The sequence below is a fragment of the Ursus arctos genome, unplaced genomic scaffold (genome assembly GCF_023065955.2).
Source record: "Ursus arctos isolate Adak ecotype North America unplaced genomic scaffold, UrsArc2.0 scaffold_17, whole genome shotgun sequence".
In the NCBI taxonomy this organism is placed as follows: Eukaryota; Metazoa; Chordata; class Mammalia; order Carnivora; family Ursidae; genus Ursus; species Ursus arctos.
In genome coordinates this window covers 22,853,785-22,880,451 of record NW_026622841.1, presented here as the reverse complement: position 1 = coordinate 22,880,451, position 26,667 = coordinate 22,853,785, and the positions used below count along the sequence as shown (strand labels likewise).

Here is a 26,667-nt window from a genome sequence, read left to right as displayed (position 1 = left end):
CTGCTTTTGAAAACTGATACCTGATGTGCATGCAGTTCTATAATATGTTTCTCATCCTTTATTTGCTTCTTTTTCCCCAGGTGAAAAGAAAGATGTTGTCCCGGTTAAGAATAGTTGCTACTCCCTATACTCTAGTATGCCGTCATATGCACATAAAAGAAAAAGGGAAGACACTCATGTTGAACCCAAGAACAAACAAGGTTAGTAACATTAATACTAACATAACATTTTCTCTCTTCCTGGTAAAGATTTGATATATTTTAGACTGATAAAGTATGACCTTTTTTTATTTGATAGCTTTACACTAAAACTATTCAGAGGTATTTGCTTTTTCTGCATGACTTTCCACATTTCTCCACATGGCAAGAATCATGACTGCTTTATGGCTCCCAGTTTCACCCCTCACAACTTCTACCACCAGAAAAAGATAGACTTTGTTTCCTAGTTTCAGCTCAAAAACTTCCCTAGAATAGCAATCTGGCCAGGTCTTTTGGCCAGTGTAGGATATTTAGATTTACCCAGTTCAAATCCAGTTGAGCCCTTGGAAGATGGGGTTAAAATTGTAGAATGAAATTTTGTCTAATGTCCATACTTCCACCAGCTTTTTGGACACAAATCATTGCACACAAGTGCTTTTGCCCATTAATCTCACAGTACTGCTTCAAAGTGGAGAGACTTCTGACCCCTCATTATGCTCTTGGGGCAGAAGTGATGGGCATTATCTAGTCTTGCCTTTATTCTGTGTCCAAGCTGTGTTCAGTGGGCAAGTCCCTCTCTGTTTTCTAGTGGTGATAATAATTAGTAAGTACACATACTTCTAGAAAGAGACGTCTTACCAAAAGCTTTTAAGAGGATACATTGAGCTCATTGTAATGTGTGAAATTTACCTCTTGGGAATAATGCATTCAGATGAAGGCGTGATTTCTTTTAAAACAACAGTCATCAGAAATTTGCCAATCCCATTTGTTTCGCATGATGGGGGTTGAGGATAACTAATTGTACAGTATGATATATTTTCAAAACACATCAGGCCTACAAAGGGAAGTTAACCGGGGGTCATCCAGAGTGCCTTATCTTTGCATTTTTGGTACCTTGGACAGAGTGAGAATTCAGCAGGCAGTAGCGAGTTAAATGAAGCTTAAAGAGGTGTATTCTAATCCTCTCTTGTTTTTGCCTCGCTTCCCCATATCTTGCTTAATCTTCAAGATGCAACTCATTCAAAATCCAGTTCTCCTGTAGAGCCTTTTCTTACACCACAGACTGAAATAATCGCTCCCTTCTATGAAACCCTGTAGCAGTTTTTATCTTCCTGTTCCTATGGCAAGTAATCGATATCTGTTGCTGTGTGCTTCCTTTCATGTCTTAAGTTGTCATTGTTGGTATTTATGTTTCCATGAATTTGTATTTCTTAACTATATTTCAGGTTCCTTTGGCGCAGGGACCATTCAAAATACTGTATTTTTCTACAATGCCATGGGTATAGTAAATATTTGCTAATTATGTTGGTTTTATTTTATTTTTATCCTTACAGAAACTATTTAAAATGTACTATGAGGGAATTATGAGAAATTTATAAAGTACATTAAGTGGCAAATTAATTTTAAGGAGGAGGGTAGTCTAAAATGCATTACAGTACTTCTGTAAAGAAAATAAAATCTAATGCTCTGGCCCTCTGAAATCTCTAAGGTTGGGTAGCATCCGTAAGGTTACCTCATCGAAAGATCATTTTTGGAAACCCCTTAAGCATCAGGAATAGTTTTTTGTTATGTGTTCAAGAAGGAACATAGACTAGTGATTCCTGATTTGAGGGTCATGAACTCCTTGGGAACTTAAAAGAAATCAGGTTTGTGCTTCAAACGTTGTAGGCTAAATGTTTTAAGAGTATGTTGCTATCATTAATAAAAGAGTAATTTTAGGCGGTATTGAATTCTTTTAAGATTGTCTGTAATCTTTTAAGATGTCTGTAATCACTGTCTACTAAAGGCAGACCTGTTACTATGTCTTTAAGACTTTTTCATTGTGGTAAATAGTGTACAGTTTACAGTTGTAACAGTTTAAAAGTGTATAGGTCAGTGACATTACGTACATTCAGTGTGTGCATCCATCACCTGAAATGGAAACCAGATGCCATTCTGCAGTCACTCCCCCTCCCCCTTCTCAGCTCCTGGCAACCACGAATCTGTTTTCTCTTCCTATAGATTTGCTTATTCTGGTATGAATATGAAATTCTTTATGAAATTTTTTAAAAGTCCTTATACTTTAAAGGATTGGACGTCATTGTGCTAGGTTATAAGCAGGAGTTTCAGTGTGAATTTGGATTTACTAGCCATGAAACTTTGACTCTTCATTTAACCTCTCCAGACCTCAGTTTTCTCATTTAAATCATGTAGGTAATACAGCATTTTGAAATGTTCAAAAGACTGTGCAAGTGGAAGATTGGATTTCCCCTTTTCTCCTCATTTGGTAAACTTTTTAGATAATTTTTTGAAACTCAGCACTGCATCCTTTCCTGTAGGAACTATGCACTTTCTAGTTTGTACCTGGAGCTGTGGTTTTATGGTTCTTAATTCTGCGAGGGTTTTTGTTTGTTTTTATTTTAACTTCCCCTGGCTAGATGTCTAATAGTAAACTAATTCAAATTTTTCTTATTATTTTCATAAATAATAAGAATTATATTATGACTAATAAAAGAAAGAAAAATCACATTCCTACCATCCCAGCATATCATCTGTTTTTATTTTGCCAAATCCCCTTAAAAGTGTATTTACTTTGAAGATCATAGGATACAATTGTATATGCCATTTTAGTACTGGGAAGAGTATATTATAAATAATGTCCATGATGGTTCATAAGCCTTCTATATATGGCTGCATCATAGTCCAGTAGGTAGATTTGGAATCAGGGAGACTGAAGAGAGACCCAGCTTGACCCTTCCAGGCTGCGTAATCTTCAGCGTAATCCACTTTGGATCCCAGTTTCTTCATCTAAACTGTTACGGAGGAAAAGGAAAATTGTAAAGCTACTTAAGGCACTGTAAATTCTATGTGAGTTGCTCCTTTCAGGGGATGTTTTATAATTTAGTTAGCCATGATGCTATTGTTGAATATTGTTTTCAGTCTTGACATTATGAATCATTAGTTACTAGTTATCAGTTTTATAAATAGGTATTTGGTAACTTCCTAATTCCTGACAGTTTATTCTAATTGCACTTGGAGGGAAACGAATAGAAGGGGCCTTTTCTTTCTTCCCAGTATTCAGATGTAGTTAACGGATGTTTATCAATATTGGCTTAGTGAAACTGGGTGTGTCTAAAGGAAAATAGCATAGGGGATCTTTCAGGATCAGCCAAAGGAGGCACACTTACCACTGTGTTAATTGGGAGGGCATTGCTGTGGCATAGATGAGAAAAGGGCAGACATGGTGGAACAGGTGGCCCAGGGAAATGGACAGAGGTGGAGAAGTGGACTGTTAAAGGTGTTCATTTGAAGCTAATGTTATCTTTGCGGGGCTTGCTTCACTTGTTAATACCAGGCTAGCAAATTTAAGCATTTGATCAACTATTAACATAAATATTTAATATATAAAATTGTTTTTTAAATCACTTTAACTTCTCTGCATTATAAATAAAATGCTTTCTTTTTAAACTTTTTTTTTTAAGTAGGCTCCACGCCCAACGTGGGGCTTGAACTCATGACCCTGAGATCAAGACCCAAGCCGAGATCAAGAGTTGGACAGCAGGGGCACCTGAGTGGCTTAGTTGGTTAAGCATCTGACTCTTGATTTCACCTCAGGTCATGATCTTGGGGTCGTGAGATGGAGCCCCACGTCAGGCTCTGCACTCAGCTCAGAGTCTGATTGAGATTGTCCCTCTCCTTCTGTCCCTCCCACTGCTCGTGCTCTCTCTCTTTCTCTCAAGAAATAAATAAAATCTAAAGTGTTGGTCACCCAACTGACTGAGCTACCCAGGCACCCCAAATAAAACGCTTTTGAGTGTCCCTTAAGCCTAAATAGGAGATAGGCAGTGACACCTTGTGTAGCCAACTCATTTATCTTTGGCAGTAGGGTAGGTAAAGCACCTTTAAGTGAACTAATTAGTTCATTTAAATCTAAAGTTAAGGGGTGCCTGGCTGGCTTAGCATACGACTCTTGATCTCATGGTCATGAGTTCATGCCCCGCAGTGGGTGCAGAGATCACTTAAATAAATGAATGATTTTAAAAAATAAATGAAGTTTAGCTTTTCCACTTTAGCCTTGTACTAGAGTGGGAAAAGGAAGTAAGGGTGACAGTTTGGGTTTTACCTCTTTTATATATCCTGGCCTTAGGTGAAATCTTACAAGGAGAAACATGAGTTGCAAAGATTTAGTGATTTCAGTCTTCTCCCTTTTTTTCCTTTTCCAGTATAGCTAAAGGTTTATCAATTTTGTACATATTTTCAAAGAACCAGCTCTTGGGTTCACTGTTTATTTTTCTAGTTGTTTTTCTGTTTTCTATTTCATTTATTTTCACTCTGATATTTTGTATTTCCTTCTTTCCTTTTTGCTTCAGGTTTAGTTTGCTCTTTCTCTCCCCCACTAGTTTCCTAAGGTAGAAGTTTAGATTATTGATTTGCGATCTTTCTACCTTTTTAATGTGGACATTTATAGCTGTAAATTTTCCAGTAGGCATTGCTTTCACTGCATCCCCATAAGCTTTGGTATGTGTGTTTTAATTCATCTCCAAGTATCTCCTAATTTCCTTTGTGATTTCTTCTTTGGTCAGTTGGTCATTTAGGAGTGTGTTGTTTAAAATCCGTATATTTGTGAATTCCCCAAATTTCCTTGTATTATTGATTTTTGATCTCATTGCATTATGGTTGGAGATCTTATTTGGATTATTTAAATCCTTTTGAATTTATTGAGACTTGTTTTATGGTTTAACATATGTCCTGGAGAATATTCCATGTGCACTCGGTTGGAAGGATGTATATCCTGTTGCTGTTGCATGGAGTGTGTCAGACATGTCTGTCAGGTCTAGTCGCTTTACAGTGTTGTTCAGGTCTTCTGTCTTCTTCTGAGTTTTTATGTAGTGGTTTTCTCCATTATTGGAAGTGAGGTATCAAAGTCTCCAACTTGTCTTTCTTCATGGATTCTGTCAGTTTTTGCTTCATGTATTCTGGGCCTTTTTCACAGATGCAAAAATATTTATAATTGTTACACCTTCTTAATGGATTGACCTTTTTATCATTATAAAATGTCCTTCTCTTTGAACAATGTGTATTTCACAATCTATTTTGTTTGTTATTAATTTAGTCATTCCAGTTCTCTTTGGGTTACCATTTACGTGGTGTATCTTTTTCCATCCTTTTACTTTCTACTTAATTGTGTTTTGAATCAAAGTGTGTCTCCTGTAGACAGCATAAAATTGGATCATGTTCTCCGTCTTACCAATTCATGCCTTTTTATTGTAGATTTTAATTAATTTACATTATATAATGGTTGATAAGATACAGTTTATGTCTGTCATTTTGGTGTTGGTTTTCTAAAGGTCTTGTCTTTTTTGTTCCTCTATTTCTCCATTGTTCCCCTCCTTTGTGTTAAATTGATATTTTCTAGTATACCATACTCATTCCCTTGTCATTTCTTCTACTGCCTTTTTCTGAGTTATTTTCTTAGTGGTTTGCCGTGGGGATTATAATTACCATCTTTATAACAGTCTGATTCAGATTGATTCCAACTTAATTTTAATAGTACATAGAAACTGTTCCTGTATAGTTCCAGCCTTTCCTTTTATCTGCTTTGTCATAAAAGTTATATGTTTATGCACTGTATGACCATCAATACAGATTTATAATTATTTCTTTATGTAGTTGTCTTTTAAGTCAAGTAGGAGAGATGAAGAGCTATAAACAAAAAAATATATTTATACTGACTTTTATATTTACCTATATGGTGATCTTACGTGTGTTCTTTATTTCTTCATGTAGATTTGAGTTACTGTCTAGTGTCTTTATTTCAGCCTAAAGGACTCCCTTTGATATCCTTGTGAGACAGGCCTGCCAACAATAAGTTTATTTGAAAATATCTCAATTTCTTCTTCGTTTTTGGATAATTTTGTAAGGATTTAGAAATTCTTGGTTGACAGGTTTTTTTTGTTTGTTTGTTTGTTTTTTTTTTTTTTTTTAAAGATTTTATTTATTTATTTGACAGAGATAGAGACAGCCAGCGAAGAGAGGGAACACAAGCAGGGGGAGTGGGAGAGGAAGAAGCAGGCTCATAGTGGAGGAGCCTGATGTGGGGCTCGATCCCACAATGCCGGGATCACGCCCTGAGCTGAAGGCAGACGCTTAACCGCTGTGCCACCCAGGCGCCCTGACAGGTTTTTTTTTTTTTCTTTCAGCATTATATGTCATCCTACTGCCTTATGGCCTCTGTGGTTTCTGTTAAGAAATTAGCTGTTCCTCTTTTTGAGGATCCCCTGTACATGATGGGTGACTTCTCTCTGCTTTTAAGTTTCTTCTTTTGTCTTTTAACAGTTTGAATATGATGTGTTTAGGTGTAGATCTCTTTGAGTTTTTTTCTGATTGGAGCTGTTGAGCTTCTAGGATGTGTGTTTCTTCCAGGGGTAATGTTTCTCATTGATTTGAGAAGCTTTTGGCCATTATTTCTTCAAATATTCTTTTGTCCTTTTCTCTCTTTGCCTTCTGGGACTCCTGTTAGGCATACACTGGCACAGTTGATGGTATCCCACAGGTCTCTGAGGCTCTGTTCATATTTACTCATTGCTTTTTCTTTCTGTTTCTCAGACTGGATAATCTCAATTGACTTTTCTTTATGTTTGCCAATCCTTTCTTCCACCTGCTCAAATCTGCTGTTCAGCCCCTCTGAATTTTTTTATTTCAGTTACTGTACTTTGAATTCCAGAATTTCTACATTTGGTTCTTTTTTATATGTTTTCATTGATATTCTGTAGTTAGTGGGATATCATTCTTATACTTCCCTTTAGTTCTTTAGATGTGATGTCTTTTAGTACTTTGAACATATTTAAAATCCCTAAAGTCTTTGTTTAGTTAGTATAATGGTTGACCTTCCTCAGGGACAGTTTCTATTAACTACCCTTTTTCCTGTGTATGAGTCAGCTTTGTCTTTTTGCATGCCTTAAAATTTTTTGTTGAGAACTGGACATATTCAATAATGTCGCTGTTCTGGAAACCAGATATTCCTCTCAGGGTTTGTTGTATTGCTGTTGTCTATTTAGTGACATTTCTGAACTAATTCTTTTAATGTGTGTAAAGTATAATTGAACTACTTTTTAAAAGTCTTTATTCTTGTTTTGATATGCCCACTAAAGTCTGCTTTGTTAGCTTAGTGGTCAACTAATGATTAGACGGAGACTTAAATACCTAAGGGCTCTGTGTACCTGTTGGGGCATGCCTTTAGTACTCAGGCAGTTTACAATTACACATCAGCCCTACACAGAGCCTCAAGGTTAACCAGAGGTGGGAGCTAAGGGCCTTCCCAAGTCTTTTCTAGACTTGCCTATAGCTCGTGGTGACTATCTAGAATCTTAGGAATATGTCAAGCTTTCAAATTCCCATCTACCCTGTGGACATTTTGTTCCTCAGCTTTTCTTTTGCAGCTTTTTGGTTAGTCTATTGTTTGCTGTTATCCACTGCCTCAGACAGCTGCCATGTTAAATAATTACCTCTGATTGTTTTCAACAAGCTCTTCTGGAGAAAAAGCTGTTCACACGGGGTACTCCAAATCTGATTAAATAAAGACAGCCTTGCAAGTGGGGTCTTCCACCAAACCACCAGACAGGTCAAATAATGGCAAATTTCCTGAGTATGGGGCTTTAGAATTATCTCTGGCCTCCCTTTAGTAGCTGCCAGGCTCTGTTTTTCAAAGTGATTGTTTCATAGTGATTGCTATTTTCTAGGCTACAGGGGGCTGAGGAGGGAAGCATAGGAATAAGACAAATAAAAATGTCATGAAACTTGCTGTTCTTATGAGAATTCAGTTGTTTTTCTTGAATAAAATGTTCCCTGATTGCTGAAGCCTTTGGTTAGTTTCCAGAATTCTGAAGAAGTTTATTCTGATCACTTGGCCAGTGTTCTTTTTGCTTTTATAGAGGAAAAGATTTGGGAAGTCCTTACTCTGGCATTTTCACTGACATCACTTCTATGAAAAGAATTTAACACACAACTGAGTATCAGAAATTGGAAAAGATTTTCTTATGATATAGGTTAATGTCTTCCTAAGTATCATTGTTTCCTTTGCCCTCTTCAGCTCAGCCTCACCTTTTTCTAGCAAGGGTAGCTTCTGTCATCACTTTGGTCTGTGTTCTTTCAAGCTGTAGTCTGTTAATTTTATTTCTAATGTATGCATGCAACTGTGTATAATATGTACTTTATGGGGGTTTTCTGAACACAACAGTCAACAGTGAGTATGTTTGATTTGCAGCTTGCTTTATTTTCTTAACTATGTGTCTGGGAGATACTTCTACATAACTGGAGATCTGTGTTTAAGTGTATGGTATTTCATGGTATGGAAATACCATGGGTTCTTTAACTGTTCCGTAATTGATGGGCTTTTAGTTAGTTTGTAATAGTCAAGAGAACTAGAAACAGTACTATAATTAATTTTTTTGTATATGCCTCCTTATTTTATGTATGAATATTTCTCTAAGATGGCTGTCTAGAAGTAGTGTATGTACATTCAAATTTAAAAATATTTTTAAGTTGTTTTCTAAAAAACTAAAACCTGTTTACATTTCCAGCAATGGTATGTGAGAGTAACTCTTTTACCACACCCTTACCAATACTAGAGATCATCAGTCTTACAAATTTTTGACGGTCTGGGCAAAATGATATCTTAATGATTTTTAAAAAATTTACATTTAAATTACATTTTGCAGGATAGCACCATTGCAACCTCAGTAAGCAATAATTTTTCATCTTTTTCTCCTTTTTAGGGAATGGCATTTACATTACAAGAACGACAAATGCTTGGTCTTCAAGGACTTCTACCTCCCAAAATAGAGACACAAGATATTCAAGCTTTACGATTTCATAGAAACGTGAAAAAATTGAATGGCCCTTTGGAAAAGTAAGAGTTGTTTAGATGTTTAGTTCTTTATTGATGCTCTGATGAGAAAAATTAGGAGCATTATGGTTATTATTGTGTAAGAAATATGCAGTCTTATAATGAAGCTTGTGTTTTAGGCAGTTAACTATTATTTTTATAGTGATTATGTTTCCTTTATTTCACCGAATACTTGTGTTCACTATTGTAAAATTTAGCAGAAATCTGTTTTTTAAGCTTAAAATCAGAGAGCATTTCAGGCTTCAATGGACTGTTAGAAGCAGAGTATCATCTGATTTGTACCCTTTCTATTCAACAACTTTATTAATCCTGTATTTTGTGTGTGCCACTGTACTAGCCACTGAGGTTGTAAAGTAGGTAAAGGATAGCTGACAATTTAATATATCGTCCAATCCAGGGAAGTGAAAAAGAGAAATAAATGAAACTGTCCCAGGCAAACTAGAATGTATTGCCACCCCAGTAACATCCAGCCCTGCCTTCTAGAAGCTTATCAATAGTTATATTGTGATCATCATTGTACTCTATATGGCAGTGTGCAGAACAATGAGAAAAAGGAATATGCAGAGGATATTCTGAAAGCACAAATAGGGCTCCTAGCCGAACTTAGGGAGTCCATTAAAGCTTCCTAGAGGAAGTGATACCTGAGCTGATTTTTAAACAGTATGTTACAGGTGGCAGGTAAAATGAGAAAGAAGGGCAAGGTATTCTGCATAGAGGGATCAGTCTGAATGCAGAATTAAAAATACCTTTTTGGGTTTGTTAAGTACAGGAGATTGTTTGATGACAGGTGAGAGTGGTTTCTTTGATCTGATGGGGCAAAAGGAAGAGTACAATAGACTGAGAAATGATTGAGATGAAAGGAAATGCAGACTCTTTCAAGAAGTTAGGTAAGGGGATAGGAAAGATGCTGAAGAGTAAGGAAAGCAAGACTTGGATTTATAGTCCTGTTTGGGGATTATATTTGAGGTGGTATATTTCAGGCTAGGAGAAAATTAAAGGTGCTTGCGCTGTGAGGAATGAGCCCAGAAGAAAGGGTAATTGATAGAACAAGATCCCAGAGAATGGAAAGGGACATATAGTCAAGTGCAAAAGTAGAGCTCATAGGGTCAAATGCAAAGATAGAGAGCATTGGGTTGAGTGCAGAGGTAGAGGCTGGCCTTGAACAAGAAAAAAGAACAGTTCATTCTCTAAGGCAAGAGCGAAGATAAAATACAGGCACAGGTAAGGGTAAACTATGCAGCTGGTAGAGCAGCGCTTGGAGATCTCATCCCACCCGATGACCTTGATTTTCTCTTTGATGTAGAATATGAAGGTCGTGGCTAAGATTTATAAAGGCCAAGCCGAGGTTAAATAAAATTGGTAAGGAGAGTGATAAATGTTCAGAACAGCCATTTATTTATTTATTTATAGAGAATTCTTTTATTTAAAAAATTTTTTTAAGTAATTTTTTATTATGTTATGTTAGTCCCCATACAGTATATCCTTAGTTTTCGATGTAGTGTTCCATGATTTGTCATACACAAATAATGAATCACAGAACAGCCATTTAGCCAAAAGTGAAGCTAAACAAGGACAGATTAAAGGCATGGGTAGGCCCGGAAGGCCTAGTGGCATAGTCTTGTTTGTATTGATGCCATTCTGCCCAGCAATGTTATTTTTTCCACAGAAAAGGTGAAATGTAACAATAATTCAGGTTTGGGGTTTGCTGAGCTGGCAAAGATGCTACATTAATTCATTCAGCTAATATTCATTCAAGGCTCTTAATGTGCCAAGCATTATTTTAAGCTCTAGAACTACAAAAATGAGAAATTCCAGCCCTTGCCTTCCGAGAGTTCATGGCCGGAAGAGACAGACACTGTGGCAGGGTAGTGCACTGATAAAGCTGCGGGCGTGTTCCACAATGGTGAAGATTTGTTGAGAGTGAGAGGGTCGATCGTGGGATCCAGAGTAGGGAAAGAAGAGATGCTAGGAGGGAACCTAATAGAACAGGAGAAAATGAAGCGATCCAGGAGCCAGAGATCTCCCTAAGAATTGTGAAGCGGGCCATTGTATAGCTAGCCAAAGGGGAGAGGGTTGTGATCAGAGTACTGCGTTAGTGGCATTCAAGATTTCTGAGCTGTAACAATCCTCGGTGGAGACAAGATTCAGTGGGAAGCATTCAGTTCAGTGACCAAAGTGAAATGAAGGTGAAAGTGAATCACATGTGCCTGATAGTTCATCATCATCTGTTCTTGACATCTCTGCTGTTTCATAAAGCTGTTCAATCTTAATTGTTTTCTTCCTTAGCCTGAGGAGCGATCTTCTTCCCTTTACCACCTACTGGTATTATTTCTACCTGCAGTAACTACATAGAAAATATTATTCCTCTTACAAATAGAATCACTTCTCCCTATTTATTCATCAAATATTTGCACACCATTTACATTCCATTTACTTTGCCAGATACTGGAAATACAGACTTCTATAAGGCAATAGTCCCTAGCTCATGGTATCATCCAGGCTAGAGGGAAGACAAAGTCAGGAAGTGGAGTGAGAATCGCAGAAGTAGGAGTAGGGTGCTGAGGGACCTGAAAACAGGAAAATCTGTGTATATATGTGTGGTGCGGGAGGGGAACGGGCAGAAAGGGAGAGCGTGCCACCTGTGTTGCATTCGGGGGGTGTAAGTATGGGACTGTGCATGGATAGAGGGTGTTCCAGGCAAAGGGTGCCTTGTATATAGCAACACTAAGGTAAGAGATGTGTGCATTTGAGAAACTGAAGTAAGTTCAGTAGGAAGATGAGGCTAGAAAGTAGGCAGAGGTCTTGTTAACTATCTTAGAAGCATAAGCTTATTTAATGGGTGTTCGGAAGGCATTTAAGGAGAATAGAAATGGACAGAGTTATTTTTTTTAAAGAGAAGAATAGATTGGAGCAGGGGGCAAAATTGTGTATATAAAAACTAGTTAGAAAGTTCTTGAGGTGTGGCGCATAGGTGGCTCAGTCAGTAAAGCATTCAACTCTTGATTTCAGCTCATGATCTCAGGGTTATGAGATTGAGCCCTGAGTTGGGCTCCATTGCTGGTGCGGAGCCTGCTTAAGATTCTCTCTCCTCCCTCTGCCCCCACCTGAAAGAAAGAAAGAAAGAAAGAGAGAGAGAGAGAGAGAGAGAGAAAGAAAGAAAGAAAGAAAGAAAGAAAGAAAGAAAGAAAGAAAGAAGAAAGAAAAGAAAGAAAGGGAAGGAAGGAAGGAAGGAAGGAAGGAAGGAAGGAAAAGAAAGAAAAAGAAACAAAAAGAAAAGAAAGAAAGTTCTTGAGGTAGCCCAGGTGAGAAATGATGCTGGCTTGGACAGGATGAGGTTGGAGGGGAGATATAGGTATATTTGAAAATTATTTAGCAGGTGGACACTGTAGGTCTTTTTGATTTATTAGACCAAGGTAAGACAGAGTGGGAGAGGAAGAAATCAAGAATGGGATCTCAGATTCCCATTTGGTCAGATGATAACAGGAGGAGAGACAAGTTTGAGTAAAAAGTAGTGAGTCTGTTTTATACATATTTAATTCAAGGTGATCACTGGCTTTTTTCTTTTTCTTTTTAATAGTGGAAGCATCTACGGCTTTTCTTTTTTAAGTTCATTTATTTTATTTTATTTTTTAGTTCTCTCTATACCCAACATCAAACTCACAACCCCGAGATCAAGAGTCATACACTCTTCTGACTGAGCCAGCCAAGTGACCTGTCACTGGTTTTTTCAAGTCAACATTTCCCAGTTTTCTAAGCTTTATTCTTGAAAAGCCATTATTTATATATGTATACGAACTGACCATTGCCTTTGTGGAACCTCTGCGCTCTATATAGACCTTATAATGCCTTTAAGCTACTGGATTCTAACTCCACAAGGACAGGGGTCACTTCTTTTTTTTTTTTTTTTAATTTTTATTTTGTTATATTAGTCACCATACAGTACATCCCCAGTTTTTGATGCAATGTTCCATGATTCTTTATTTGCATGTAACACCCAGTGCACCATGGAATATGTGCCCTCCTTAATACCCATCACTGGCCCATCCCAATCCCCCCCTCCCCTCTGAAGCCCTCAGTTTGTTTCCCTGAGTCCACAGTCTCTCATGGTTCATTCCCCTTTCTGTTTACCCCCCCTTTCATTCTTCCCCAGGGGTCACTTCTTTTTTTTTTTTTTTTTAAGATTTTATTTATTTATTCGACAGAGATAGAGACAGCCAGCGAGAGAGGGAACACAAGCAGGGGGAGTGGGAGAGGAAGAAGCAGGCTCATAGCTGAGGAGCCTGATGTGGGGCTTGATCCCATAACGCCGGGATCACGCCCTGAGCCAAAGGCAGACGCTTAACCGCTGTGCCACCCAGGCACCCCCCAGGGGTCACTTCTTATATCCTGGGAATCTAAGTAGCGCCTGGCACATAGTATATAGTAAATATTTGAATGAATGCCACTTTATTTTGCTTTCATATTTACATGTCAATCACCTTGAAAGTTATTTCCTTAAGAGTAGGGTGGTCTAATGGTAGTCTTTGCATTTCTAGTGGCTGGTATAGAGCCTGACTCATAGTAAGGGCTGAGTAAATGTTAGCTCTTGTTTCTTTTTTTTTTTAAAGATTTTATTTATTTATTCAACAGAGATAGAGACAGCCAGCGAGAGAGGGAACACAAGCAGGGGGAGTGGGAGAGGAAGAAGCAGGCTCATAGTGGAAGAGCCTGATGTGGGGCTCGATCCCGTAATGCCGGGATCACGCCCTGAGCCGAAGGCAGACGCCCAACCACTGTGCCACCCAGGCGCCCCAGCTCTTGTTTCTGCTGTTCTCCTCCTCCTCCTCCTCTTCTTCGTTATCATCATCTACCATTTAAGTACATTTTTATTTTTGTTAATTTTTGTCCTTGGTGTTAAATAATGATAATTTAGGGTTTTGTTTTCTGGTAGGGAGGGAAGTCCTTAGTTTTAGATGTTTACATATAACTTCTAATCCTAAAGGCCAAAACTTCGAGTGTAAAAGCTGACTGATGTAGACATTATTTACTATGCTTAATTTCAGATACATCTATATAATGGGAATACAAGAAAGAAATGAGAAGTTGTTTTATAGAATTCTGCAAGATGATATTGAAAGTCTGATGCCAATTGTATACACACCAACAGTGGGTCTTGCCTGCTCCCAATATGGACACATCTTTAGAAGACCTAAGTAAGGCTTATTTTTAAAGATATATTTGTAAATGGTTATTATATAGGAAAAATAGCACTCACTAACACCTCTTACGTTTCTCTTTTATGTATTACAGTCTTAATGTCAATCACATTTCCCACCTCGCAAAAGCTTAATTTGGACAAAAAGGAGTTAATAAAAACCCAGCATGTTCATATCTTGTTTTTGTAGAAATGGCAACATTCATTCCTAACCTTCTGCAAGTTATTATGATTGGTAAAAGAATCGTGCATTTCTGTACAAAAAAAGGAGGGGGCACTCTTAATTTTGGTGGCAGGTTCTCCAGAGTTATCATTAATATCAGTTTGACAATCTGCCCAAATTAAAAGATTCTACTTTTTTGTAGGCTTTAATTTCTGTAGTTTATTCTGTTTTATGACTTTCCCCAAATTTTAATTTCATATAGTTCTAGCACCTCAAATATTGTAAATAGAAAGAGTATGGGAATGGGCATCTACTTAAGTCTTTCCGTAAGTCACTTTCTGCCTCTGAATCTGTTTTCTTGTAAAATAGGAATGCTAGTACCTATTAAAGAGGAACCGAGAAGGTCAGATGAGGAACTGATGGGACAATTCTTTGTAAACTTAAGATTAATTTGTGTTTTCTTTTCACATTCCTCTAATGTATTAGCATTTTCAACAGTCCTCACACCTTCCTGTCTTTCTTACATACTGATACAAATGAAGACCTTCAGACAATGGATGATAGCATTGATCTTCACTCTGCCCTCATCTAGCCTAGTGGCTTTCAGAATTTAATGTGTGTGCAAAACACCTGTGGGACTTAAAATGTTGATCCATGCCAACCTTCCTCTCCCTCCCCTTCCCAAGATTCTAATGAAAAAGAGAAAGGTGTGGAGGTCTGGATTTTAATGAACATGGTTGGTGACAGTATTGCAGGTGTTCCCTGGAAGACACTTTGAGAACACTGTCTGTTCTGTGTGCTGACATCAATTAATGTGTATTAAACATTTGTTAAGCTAACCCAGCTGTTCAGCTCTTTTATGGTTTATTTTTCATTCAGAATAGTGGTTCTCAATCCACATTAAAGGACAAAGAGAAACTTAAAAATTTATTTATGCCTGGGCCCCACTTAGATTCTGGTTTAGTCAATCTGGAGTTGAGCCCCCATGTAGGTGTTTCATAAAAGTTCCTGGTGTAGTTCTGATGGGTACCCAGCGCTCAGAAAGGACATGAAGCATAAAGAACATGGCTTTGGGGTGAGGGCAGATACTGTGTTTTTTACATAGAAGATGGTCAGTAAATCTTGATCTAAACTCCAGGTCAGTTAAATCAGAATTTCTGGGGGTGGGACCCCTGGCATTTTTTTTTTTTTTTAAAGATTTTATTTATTTATTTGACAGAGATAGAGCCAGCGAGAGAGGGAACACAAGCAGGGGGAGTGGGAGAGGAAGAAGCAGGCTCATAGTGGAGGAGCCTGATGTGGGGCTCGATCCCAGAACGCCGGGATCACGCCCTGAGCCAAAGGCAGACGCTTAACCGCTGTGCCACCCAGGCGCCCCATCCCTGGCATTTTTTTTAAAAGCCCATCAGGTGATCCTATGATGTAGCTATGGTTGAGAAACTATTTAAACTGATTTGAGTTAGGAGAGTAATGCCAAAGTTGAGAAAGTTAAGTGTAAGAACCAGTTTGAAGGCACTGGGGGCCTGTTGGACTTCATCTCTACCCAACCCATTTTCTACGACCTATGTTTCTCCCCTGCCCCTTCTTCCTTCCTCTCTTCCTTTTTAAAAATCTGGATGATTTATCTCAACCAGATAACAATATACAGTGTGTTTAAAATAACTTTTCACTTTTTCCTAATGCTTCAAGGACATTCTCTTTTGTGTGAAGTTACTATACTTTTCTTCTTTCCCTTCTTGCTCCTTCAAATTTTAGATTTTCAGTTTTAGTGAATTTTAATAGTAGTTTACATAGCTTTATTATGCTGTCCTGCGTTGGTGGTTTATTTTTATACTGCGTTCTACCAGAGGTGTATCGAGTTTCTTCTTGGGTAAAACGATCATGTCATTTAATAATGATCTTTGTTGCAGCTACTGTGTGAGCAATGCAATTACAGTTTGGAGTAGTTGAAAATATTTGAAAATAATCCAGTGTGATTTAGCTAAATCTGCTTGGAAATGATACTATGTCTTGATGTTTTATTAAAATATCTAAATATTCCAGTTGTGAGCAAAAACTTAGGAGAAAACAAAAAACTGTTGTGAAATGCAAAGGTGTTTTTGTTCTGTTGCAGGGGATTATTTATTTCAATCTCAGACAGAGGTCATGTTAGATCAATTGTGGATAACTGGCCAGAAAATCATGTTAAGGTACTACTAATAGCACAACCTTCCTCTTCATAATCTTTTTTTTTTTCCTTCTTTGTAAGTTATCTCTGAATTTCCAAGAATAGTTTTCATTGTTGCTGTGATTTATTTTGCACTTGCATACATGCAGATTTAGTGCTCTGAGGAGATCTTGATAGTAATAATTGCAAAATGGGTCACCAGTACAGAGTTCAACTCTGGTAACAAAACGGGAGTTAGTTCACAAGGTGAACCTCTCACTGTTGATCCCATTGGTGTTTCTTGCATTCTCTGTGTTCCTTTTCTGTTTCTATTAATATGATTCTAGGTAGAGAAAACACATTAAAATGCTATGAAAACTTTCATTTTGGTGGGTGGTGAGAAGATTTATGACATCTTTTTTCTTCAAAGTCTCAGATAGATTTAGATCCTTAAGCAAATATAAAACTCTTAGCGTTTCAAATGTAATAAATATAAATCTTGGCCTATCTGGCTGTCTTTCATAAAATAAAACCTAGTGATTTACCTAAGATCTTTTGGCAGGCTTTAGTGCTTGTTACAGGCAGTAATCCTACTTGCCTTTATAACATGTCTTCCTCACCAAAATAATCTTTGATGAATAATCATGAATTCTAATAATCTAGAAAAAATTTGGCCAGATAATTAAACTCATATCATCTTCAAACCTTGTAGATAGGTGTATTTTTTAATTTTAGATCTACCCCCCCCCACACACTATTGTTAAGGTGTTTCTTGTTTGGCCTCAGTTATTATGTGAAAGCAGCATATTGTTCATTTCTAACCTTGTTTTTCTCTTCTAGTTAATCTCTATCAGAAGTTTGCCTGCCTTTCCCTCATTTAGTTTTGTGAAGATACATAAGTTGATCCTCCAGTCAGAGACACTCTGTTTCTAAACCAAACACAAAGGGAAATCAGATCTAGTTCATCTTTATTTTACACCTAGATTCCAGAAATCCTAGAATTTTAAATATGCTTGGTTGGTTTACTTTGGAAGTTAGTCAAGAAACAATTTTATTTTTAAAAGTGAGAGTGAAAATACATGAAGAGGATCTTTTTTCGAATGCTTTTTAGTACCCCACTTTTGACAACTTTTAATTTATATATATATATTTTTTGTAATTAAGGCTGTTGTGGTGACCGATGGAGAGAGAATTCTGGGTCTTGGAGATCTGGGTGTCTATGGAATGGGAATCCCAGTAGGAAAACTGTGTTTGTATACAGCGTGTGCAGGAATACGGCCTGATAGATGCCTGCCTGTGTGTATTGATGTAGGAACTGATAATCCAGTGAGTAAACCCATTTTCCCCCTTTGATCTTCCTCCCATATTTAAAAAACAAAAGTTTTACTACAACCTTCTTTTGAAGATAATATAAGATGGGAAAATTTTGTGATTAAAGTTAGTCTTTGTCTTAAACTGTGCTTTTATTTATACAAATAACAGTAAATTAAGTCTATTAAGAGTTTCTTAAAGGAAATGTAGTAAGGTTTTAAAAATTACATTAGTAATTTTTTATTTTGCAATTTTTTTATAGAATATGTTTAAGCTGGTTATGTAATAACAAAATGATTTTATTTTTACATTTGGTCTTTTTTATAGTCACTCTTAAAAGATCCATTTTACATGGGCTTATATCAGAAAAGAGATCGATCACAACGTTATGATGACCTGATTGATGAGTTTATGAAAGCCATTACTGACAGGTATTTTTTTTTTTAAGTTTGAGTAAATGAAAGCGTCTTTAATTAATAAAAGAAAGGAACCACAGTTTTGTTTTTCTTTATCACTTTTGTAGATGCATAGAGGGAGATTACATTTTTGAGAGCTTGGGTTCTGTCCTGCCTGCTTAGATGTGCTGATACTTGTGACAGCCTTCGTATTCTGCCTTGCTCTCCTGAGTTGTCTGACCTCTTGTGGGAAGTCTGCACTCCCCGCTCCTGCCAGATCCTCACTGTTCAGTTCTCGCAGCCCTTGGCATCTGGGCTTCCTTCTACCATTCCTGGGACTCTTTGCAGCTTTCATGTTTAGAATTCACTGACCATTGATCCTCGTCTCTCTCCATTTCTGCGGCATCTGATCAGGTTTTCCACTTCTTCATCTTTGAACTTCTGTCTTCTCTTAACTACTAAAAGGCTTTCCTAGCTTGGTGTTTCTCCCACCTCTTTCTGTCTTTGTCATCTTCACTGGTTCTTCTTTCTCACTTTTATTAAATGGGGATGAATCCATAGTTCTCTTCTCTTTGAGCACGTAAGCTATGGTTTTATGCATGTGACTCCTAAACCCATGAAAACCCATCTCTAGTCCAGCTTCTCTCCGAGGCCAACATACAGAATCCTCCACCTAGACATTCTGTTTCTCCTTCATGTTCGTGTCCAAAATAACCCCTTCCCTTAGCAAACTGCCCATCTTCTGTTTAGCCGGCCTCTATTAATGGCAGTAACATTCACACTCTGGCCAAAACTTTGCTCTTAATATTATCTTTGATTTTTCCTCCTTCTCCATCAACCCTCTACAGAGTCCGTCAGTCCTCAGACCCAGATGGTACCACCACTTACATGCCTCAGAGATACATCTCCTCTTCTCCATTGCCACAGCCTTTCTGCAGATCTTCCTTTCCCTCCGGGATGCTTCTAAACCTGCCTCCAATATCTCTCCTCTCCATTTCATCTCCACCTTACCTCCATGTTAATCTTTTAAAAATGTGCACTTCATCATGTCGTTCTATTGCTTGAAATCTCTCAGTGGTTCCCTGTTGTCATAGGGTAAAGTCCAAACTCTTTATGATCCAACTTGGCCCTAGTTTTTACATTGCTTGTACATAGAAGATACTAGAAAATTAATGCCTTTTTAGAGTCGAAGTTGACTTATCTAAAACTAAACTTTTCATCTTCGCAGAAATTGCCATCTCCTCCCTTCCCTCCCTACCTTGGACAATCAAACAGTATCTTCTTAGTCATCCAGATTGCCCTGGCACTTGAACAGCGTTTCGCTTACGTCTCAGGAGGTCCTCATCAAGTTCTGTTTGTTCATTCTAATGTCTCATAATTGTCCCTTTAACTTCCCATGGCTTCTCCTTCAGATTTCTTGTCCCCTTACCATAGGAGCCTCCTAGGTGCTTCTCCACACACCAGTATGGACTGCATATCACTCACAGGTCTGTCCTTCCTAAAGAGTCTTTCCTTCCCTGAAGCCTTCAGCGATTCTACACTGGATACAGAATAAAGTCCCCATTCCCTAATTTTGCATTCAAGAGTCTCCCTTATCTGGCCCCAACCTGCCTTAACCAACTTCTCCTTATTCTTTCATATAAACCCTGAAATATATAGCCTGACCGTTGAAATTCAGGGTCACCAAAATACACCTTGCTTTTCTTCCTACCTCTTTACTTTTTGTTCTTTCAGGGCCCAAATAAAGTCTTTTTTCCTTTTCAAGCCTTCCCTTACCCCAGCTCACTAAGATGATTGGGGTCTTTTTTTGAATGCCAATGAACTCCTACAGAAATTATTTTTTAACCTCTTATTTAATATATACTTTCTTATGTTGCTGTTTAACTGCTAATATAATAAGAATACACATATCAAATATATACTTTATGATACTCTGATAAAAATCTCTTTCTTTTTAGGAAGTTATTTCATGCTTATATATGCTGGGCAACCTTGTAGGCACTTGGAAATAGTTTATACCATAAATTTTTCTGATTGAGTAATAGATTTCTGCATTTCAACCCCAGTTTTTATAGCTCTGAAAATTGCCAGGTGGCCTTAAATGGACTAACATGATACATTATTTTTAAACGGGATCATAAGGAATATTAGACAGGAAAGCTGTTTAATAATGGTATTTTCAACACAGCCATTATGGATTTTGCTGTTTTTAGATATGGACAGAACACACTTATTCAGTTTGAAGACTTTGGAAATCATAATGCGTTCAGGTTCTTGAGAAAATATCGAGAAAAGTATTGTACCTTCAATGATGATATTCAAGGTAAAGCAAAAAGAAAACCTTAGGGTTTTGATCCCTACCTTCTTTAAATATTTTTAATCTGCCCATTTTTTATTTTAAAAAATCTTTATTTTGGGGGGTGCCTGGCTGGCTCAGTTGGTTGAGTCTTGATTTTGGTTCAGGTCATGATCTCAGGGTCATGAGTTCAGGCCCTGCATTGAGCTCTGCACTCAGTAGAAAGTCTGCTTGAGATTCTTTCCTTCTCCCCCTCTCCCCCTGCCCCGTTTGCGAGCTCTCTCTCTCTCTCTCCAAAATAAATCATTTCAAAAAATCTTTATTTTTCCTACAGGGACAGCTGCAGTAGCTCTAGCAGGCCTTCTTGCAGCACAAAAAGTTATCGGCAAATCATTCTCAGAACACAAAATCTTATTCCTTGGAGCAGGAGAGGTAAGTTGTTGTAAACTTTTAGAATTTAAAACTAATACTCTCTTTCAGAACTGGAAAAATGAGACATAATGAGCTTCTAATTTTGTTGCGATCTTGTATGAATTGAAGATCTCTGTTGTAAAGTAGATCATTTAGAATATGTTTTGAGATAATACTGTGTTTAGAGAGGATATCACAAAGAACAACTTTTGCGTGATTTGTTAGAGAATAAACCAAATATTCCTCGTAACATATAATTCTCATATATATAAAGTAATTCAAGCATTGTATTATACCCTCGTCTTTACTTTTTTTAATTTATGTTTTGTTGGACAGGCTGCTCTTGGAATTGCAAATCTCATAGTTATGGCTATGGTAGAAAATGGCCTTTCAGAAGAAGAGGCACAAAAGAAAATTTGGATGGTTGACAAGTTTGGTTTATTATTTAAGGTAAGGTATTTAAATTTTGGAGAAGCAGAAGAATGTTACAATGATACTTTTATTTTGACTTTTTAAAAAATATTATCAGTTCTTAAAATATTGTATCACACTGGACAATCCAGATTGTACCATTTGGGGACGTTCCAGTATATTCTCAACAGAAATCCTCCAGTCTCCTTTTTGTCTTTTATAAAGACTCTTGCTTCATATTCAAGTCATAGTCTCCATGTTGGCACCAGATGTATTCTTTCTTGCTTTGTTCTCTGACTCTTGAGAGATCAAGTAACCATGCGAATAAGATTGTACTTGACCTTTCTAAAACTAGGTTTTTAATTGGAACTCAAACATTTCTTATTAAATTGTTAGCAAGACATCTGACATTTGAGCAGAAATTCCTTAACCATTCAGAGATCATAATCCCTTGTAACAGTCTGAGAGAAATCCATGGACCCTTTCCTGAAGCCAGTTCATGGATTAATTTAGTATCCTTTGCACCTGCCTGCCTTCCTAGCATTGATTGCCATTTTTAGTAGCTTAAGAAATGGGTTATATCTTACACTGTGTAACACATTAGGTAATCCATTTCAGAGTTGAACTTATCCAGTACACAATGCTGTTGTATTTTTGCTGTATATAATGACATACAGCCGTTACTTGAAATATACCTCTTTGGAGCAAGCTTATTTCAACGTACTTTGTTTCAGTTATGCAAGCTTTTCTACTTAACTAGTACTTGCAACTGTTGGTACAAAAAATAAAATGAAAAAGTGTGTGAATGAAAAATCTTGAGTGCTTGAATTATACATAATTTAAAATAATAGTTTAAAATGTACCAGATATTGTGATAAGACTCTACAGGTATTATCTCATTTAATCTTCTCAAAAATTCTGTGAAGTTTTATAAATAAGGAAACTAAGGATTTAAAAGGGCAGGTGACTTTTCCAAGGTCATCAGCTTATAAGTAGTGGACGTAAGAGTCACATCTAAGCAACCTGTGAAGCCAAGTGCTTGTATATAAGATACAAGGATTATAAACTTTGTACTTTTAGAAGGTTATTGGTGGAATACATATTTTTACTGGTATACAGTTTAGTGCTTCTTTTTTGTGGAGTTGATTTTCACAAATGTTTTGTGTTTCTTTTTTGTATTTGTAACAAGTGAAATCTAGAATGAATATGCTGTTGGTTAGCATAAATGAGAATCCCTGTATATCTGCAAGTTAAGGGTGTATTTTTCTTTTAGGGTGTGTGAATAGCTTGACCTATGGGTTTTAGGCATCTAGACTCTCCTGCTGACCCAAAACTGCCCTCCTTTTTGAGACTTTGAGAGTTTCCTGTTGAACCTGCATATTGGAGTGCTGTGGTCCTCCTGGGGGCAAGCATAAGAAGCCACTGTTCTGAGAACCTGGATCTGTTGAGGCTATATGTCAGTCCTTCAATTGACTTCCCATCAACTGATGATGGTGTGGTGCTTTTCCCAGACCCTGCTAGTTACTTATCTGGGGTTACCCCAGAGTTTTGATGGAAAAATTCACCTCTGCAGTGGGGTCTTCTCTTTTGCCAAAATAAGGGTATGGATTTCTCAGCCTGGTTGTTTTTTTGCATTTGATACGTTTTTGACTGCTTTAAATTGTTGAGAGATTCTTCATTGTTATAGTTTGTCAATATGTTTCCTGGCCTTATAACACTACTAAGGCTTTAATTTTTAGAGTTTTTGGCTTTGGATTTCGGGAAGAAAGCATGTTTCTTCATTCAGCCATCTTGAACCAGAATTCCCTGTTCCTCTTGTTTCAGAACTCTTGCTAGTACAAGTCCATGATGTCTATTAGCAATTCTGAAATCCTAAAAGCTCTGAAATTCCAAAGTTTTTTTGAAATTGGTAACAAATACGATTGACTTGAACTTATATAGCAAAACCAGAGAGGGTGTTTGTAGTCTTGACCTTTTCTACTTAGTGTACTAAATTTTGTTCAGTTTGGGGTGCTCATGGTGGGGGGGGATTTATAATATTTGATATATTACCATAATACATGTCTAAAATATGAAAATATTTTACATCTAACCCAGATGAGGGATTGTAAGTCTTTGTGCCATATTGGATTTAGAAGCACTTCACAAAGTAAATGAGTCTTTGAGAGGGACTTGGAAGTTTCTGGTTATGACCGGATTTGATTTATGTTTTATATCTGGGTTTTGTAGACACTGCAAGATAGAATTGGAAGATAGAGGCTGAAGAGGAAAGTAAATAAGAATGAAAAGACATTGCTATTGTAGAAACAATATGTGACTCATAATGATATCTTCTCAATTAATCCTCAGTAAGCATTTACTAAAAAATACTGTATTTTTCCCAAAACTTCAGGGGCGGAAAGCTAAAATAGAGAGTCATCAGGAACCATTTGCTCACTCAGCCCCAGGGAATATACCTGATACTTTCGAAGATGCAGTAAATATACTCAAGCCTTCAGCTATAATTGGTAAGTAGAGTTGTTGGCAACTCATCGTATCACTTAACTATATGTTGCTCGTCATAACTACCATGCAGGAGTACTAAAAATGAAATGACCTATTTTATCTAGCTTTCAGCGTATATAATGTGTTTTTCTGTGATAGCCTTTTGGTCATAGTGTGTAAAGTTCAATTAACAGATGTTGCCTGTACTCTTAAGTGCGGGAAGCTGTGCAATTGATCATGCTTTGCTTTTAGAGTTGGTGTGACTGCTGTGCTCAACACCTGAAAAAGACCAAGGTCATCTGACAGACTGAACCAAGAAAGTCCTATGCAGGGTCAAAGCTTTGCACTGGCAACAAAGCAGAAAGCTTTGGTATGTTTTGAGAGTCAGGCCCTGCATAGCTGACATCAGACTATGCCAAAATGTCTCATGGGGTTCACTCCAGAAAATGTAAAAGTCTTTATTTTTTTAAAGATTTTATTTATTTATTTTAGAGACAGAAAGAGAGAACATGCGAGTGGGGGGGTGGGGGGGTGGGAAGAGCAAAGGGAGAAGCAGACTCTGCGCCAAGCACAGAGCCTGATACAGGGGGACCCTGAGATCATGACTTGAGCTGAAACCAAGAGTTGGATGCTTAACCAACTGAGCCACCCAGGTGCCCCAGAAAATGTAAAAGTCTTTAAAAGAGGAGCTATTTAATTTCCTATATAGCTGTGAGATTAGAATCCGTAAGTTTTTAATAATTTTATCACTTTCTTGTAGAAGCCCTATTGAATGTTAAATAGTAAAACAGTCACAAACAGTAAGTTTCTATGGTCATTAGCTTCTTCATTGATTAGAACTCTTAATTTCTTAGAGCAAGAGGACATCTTGAAGATCACCCAGTCAATTTCCCTCAAAACTCAATATGAAAACCTAAGAATCTGTCCATGGATTCTATCTCTGGAGGGTCAAGGAAACAAAAATTTTAAATGTTTAATTCTTTTAGAACTCATAGACTCCTAAAAATATGTCCACATGCTTCTACATGGAGAAACACTGAATATAAATTCCTTTTTTACATAAGAAAAACAAGCACAGAGATGTTAAACAACTTGCCCAAGATTTGTGAAAGTTTCATATAGCCAGGAATGGCAGAGCAAGCACTAAAACTCTAGTCTCCAGATCAGTATTTTTCTTTATTGCATATCAGTTTATAAAGTGGAATTGAAAATTAATTATTTTGACTGTTGAATATAAGTCTTCTTACTAGACGAACTGGCAAAGTACTCAGCTGAGGTATTGCTTGGTCATCCCCAGATTCCCATCACGGGCTGAGTACCCCTCATGCTTCCATAACACTGCATACTTGGCACCTGTTACAGGTTTTCTCATTTTCTGCTTACTTTGTTTTTCTCTCAACTGTAAGCTGCATTGTATTCATATTTATATCCCAGTGGCCTAATGCAGTGTCTGAGGCATTGTGGGGGCTTAGGAAAAGGTCATTAAATTGCATCAAGAAAGCAGATTGCTTTAGTCAAGATGATTTTTTATCCCTTCTGAATTCCTGTTATTTTGTAATGAATACCAGAGTTTAACAATTTAACATTTGAGATGCAAGTTTTTATCTTTTTAAAATTCATTTTTAATTGTGGTAAAATACATATAACATAAAATTTGCCATCATAACCACTTTTTTAAAATTTAAATTCAATTAGCCAACATATGGTACATCATTAGTTTCAGATGTAGAGTTCAGTAATTCATCAGTTGCGTATATCATAATTCTTTTTAAGTGTACGATTGGGTAGTGTCAAGTGCATTCACATTGTTGTGCAGCCAGTCTCTAAAACCCATTTTGAAAAACTGAAGCTCCATACCCATTAAACAAATACTTTCCCTAGCCCCTCACTACCACCATTCTACTTTTTGTGTTTATGAATTTGACTACTCTGGGTATTTCATATAAGTGGAACCATACAGTATTTGCCCTTTTGTGACTGGCTTCTTTTGCTTAGCATAATGTCCTCAAAGTTCATTCATGTTGTAGCAAGTTTTATCTTCTTAATTAGACAGTGATGGAGATAGTCATACTCTTTTTTTATTTCCTACAATTTACTATGTTTGGGGTAAACAATAAATATTTTAGTGAAAACTTTTGGCATTTTATTGTTGTTTTCAGATTTGAGATTGTGTTCCATGGCATTTTCTCAGCAATACAAAATCTGTGCTTTCGTTGTATTAAACCTATTATAGAAATGTTGATAAGAATTGTTTTATGTTACATGTAAAGAAGTTGCTTTTCTCCCCTTATGTATTATAGGAGTTGCAGGAGCTGGCCGACTTTTCACTCCTAGCGTAATCAAAGCCATGGCTGATATCAATGAAAGGCCTGTAATATTTGCATTAAGCAATCCTACAGCAATGGCTGAATGCACAGCTGAAGAAGCATATACACTTACGGAGGTACTAATAATTGCACGAATTGGTTATGTCTATTATTTTCCTTCTATTAGCCTTAGTTATACATTCTTGCATAATTCTTTTCATGGATAACTGTAGAGATTACAGAATGCACCCATGGATCACTACTGCGTGTATGAATTCTGGAAGTTATTACCTTATATCTTCGTTTTAACACATTCATGTCTTGTGTGCTATTGTTGTGCATTTTAATTATATTTTAAATCCCAAAAAACGTTATTGTTCTAAACACAAAATATTCATTTCGATACATTTTAATATCTTCTCTTGCCATTCTGTTCATCCTATATGTCTGTGCCTTTATCTTGGGTCAT

At 37.0% G+C, this 26,667-nt stretch overlaps 1 protein-coding gene and 1 long non-coding RNA gene across 2 annotated transcripts in view; one reads left to right on the top strand and one right to left on the bottom strand.

Moving 5' to 3' along the window:
• Window positions 1-26,667, top strand: part of ME2 (malic enzyme 2) — a 46,191-nt gene that overhangs the window by 7,688 nt on the left and 11,836 nt on the right. Inside the window, exons 2-12 of the mRNA XM_026496329.4 lie at window positions 81-200; window positions 8,951-9,084; window positions 14,124-14,273; window positions 16,552-16,627; window positions 17,749-17,910; window positions 18,223-18,326; window positions 20,504-20,613; window positions 20,921-21,018; window positions 21,334-21,447; window positions 23,801-23,915; window positions 26,193-26,335. Of these exons, the coding sequence (XP_026352114.1) occupies window positions 93-200; window positions 8,951-9,084; window positions 14,124-14,273; window positions 16,552-16,627; window positions 17,749-17,910; window positions 18,223-18,326; window positions 20,504-20,613; window positions 20,921-21,018; window positions 21,334-21,447; window positions 23,801-23,915; window positions 26,193-26,335 (1,314 nt within the window). The 5' untranslated portion in view covers window positions 81-92. The remainder of the gene's footprint in view (window positions 1-80; window positions 201-8,950; window positions 9,085-14,123; window positions 14,274-16,551; window positions 16,628-17,748; window positions 17,911-18,222; window positions 18,327-20,503; window positions 20,614-20,920; window positions 21,019-21,333; window positions 21,448-23,800; window positions 23,916-26,192; window positions 26,336-26,667) is intronic.
• Window positions 2,715-26,667, bottom strand: part of LOC113253421 (uncharacterized) — a 48,899-nt gene continuing 24,946 nt past the window's right edge. The window contains exon 7 of the long non-coding RNA XR_008959693.1: window positions 2,715-2,989. This is a non-coding gene — a long non-coding RNA (uncharacterized LOC113253421). The remainder of the gene's footprint in view (window positions 2,990-26,667) is intronic.